Source organism: Heliangelus exortis (assembly GCF_036169615.1).
Source record: "Heliangelus exortis chromosome W unlocalized genomic scaffold, bHelExo1.hap1 SUPER_W_unloc_2, whole genome shotgun sequence".
Classification (NCBI taxonomy): Eukaryota; Metazoa; Chordata; class Aves; order Apodiformes; family Trochilidae; genus Heliangelus; species Heliangelus exortis.
Genome location: NW_027285919.1, coordinates 950,169 through 951,745, shown reverse-complemented (window position 1 = coordinate 951,745; position 1,577 = coordinate 950,169). Strand labels below are relative to the sequence as shown.

Here is a 1,577-nt window from a genome sequence, read left to right as displayed (position 1 = left end):
CCATCACCTTTTCTCTGCAGTCTGGTGATGCATTGGGGTGACAATGATGTACAGATCTTGAATTTAAGACTGGATTTAATCTGAGATCCCCCCCTATTCTTTTTTACCAGCTGCTGTAGGGCAGCACAGACGCCTCCTCCTCCTTTTTGGAATTTCATCCATGACAAGCCAGGGTGTTTGAAAGGGGCGTTCCATAGGTGTTCATGACATGGGAGAAGCTGTTTGTGTTTCTCTAGCAGAAATTTTTAAATGTTTTTTGAATTAACACTGCCCTAACTTCTCCCTTTTTTTTTTTTTTTTTTTTTTTCTTTCACTAAAAGGTCAATATTCGTGGTGGCATAAGATGCCCAACAGCAGCTCCATCAGGCAGTTCCTCCTCCTGGCATTTGCAGACAGGCGGGAGCTGCAGCTCTTGCACTTCTGGCTCTTCCTGGGCATCTACCTGGCTGCCCTCCTGGGCAACGGCCTCATCATCACCACCATCGCCTGTGACCACCACCTCCACACCCCCATGTACTTCTTCCTCCTCAACCTCTCCCTCCTCGACCTGGGATCCATCTCCACCACTCTGCCCAAAGCCATGGCCAATTCACTCTGGGACAACACGGACATCTCCTACAAGGCATGTGCTGCACAGGTCTTTTTCTTTTTCTTCTTCATCACAGCAGAGTTTTATCTCCTGACCATCATGTCCTACGACCGCTCCGTGGCCATCTGCAAACCCCTGCACTATGGGACCCTCCTGGGCAGCAGAGCTTGTGTCCACATGGCAGCAGCTGCCTGGGGCACTGGGTTTCTCACTGCTCTGCTGCACACAGCCAATACATTTTCCCTGCCCCTCTGCCAGGGCAATGCCCTGGACCAGTTCTTCTGTGAAATCCCCCAGATCCTCAAGCTCTCCTGCTCACACTCCTACCTCAGGGAAATTTGGGTTGTGGTTGTAGGTTGCTGTTTTGGATTTGGGTGTTTTGTTTTCATCGTGGTGTCCTATGTGGAGATCTTCAGGGCTGTGCTGAGGATCCCCTCTGAGCAGGGAAGGCACAAAGCCTTTTCCACGTGCCTCCCTCACCTGGCCGTGGTCTCCCTGTTTATCAGCACTGGCATCTTTGCCTACCTGAAGCCCCCCTCCATCTCCTCCCCATCCCTGGACCTGGTGGTGGCAGTTCTGTACTCGGTGGTTCCTCCAGCAGTGAACCCCCTCATCTACAGCATGAGGAACCAAGAGCTCAAGGGTGCTGTTAGGAAACTCACAACAGGAATTTTTCTCAAGTAATAAAAAGCTCAATTTATCGTGCATGTAATTGATAATGTGTCTCATAGCATTAATGATGTGTCTTACAACAGACTCAGCCTGCTTTATGGAGCTGCTGGGGGTGGAGGTGTTTTCTCTCTTTTACACATTGTAATGCTGTGCACAAATAAATCTCATTGTTCATACCATTTCCTGTATCTTCCTTTCTAGTGTTAAACAAAGCTTTTTGGAAAAATTTTCCTTCCTCATGCTTTTCCCTTATCTCTGAACAAATCACTCCAACCCTGTCTTGGCTCCATTTCCACTGTGTTCTATAAATCAGTGC

The 1,577-nt window shown here is 48.6% G+C and overlaps 1 protein-coding gene across 1 annotated transcript; it reads left to right on the top strand.

The window, feature by feature from the left end:
- Window positions 1-328: 328 nt before the first annotated feature.
- On the top strand, window positions 329-1,273 carry LOC139790608 (olfactory receptor 14C36-like). The gene has a single exon (XM_071732482.1). It carries the CDS (start codon window positions 344-346, stop codon window positions 1,271-1,273), a length of 930 nt encoding a protein of 309 aa, XP_071588583.1. The 5' UTR covers window positions 329-343.
- Window positions 1,274-1,577: the final 304 nt, after the last annotated feature.

What these genes read in the sequence shown, in the direction of transcription:
- LOC139790608 (XM_071732482.1), top strand. Translation starts at nt 344, where the DNA reads ATGCCCAACAGCAGCTCCATCAGGCAGTTCCTCCTCCTGGCATTTGCA.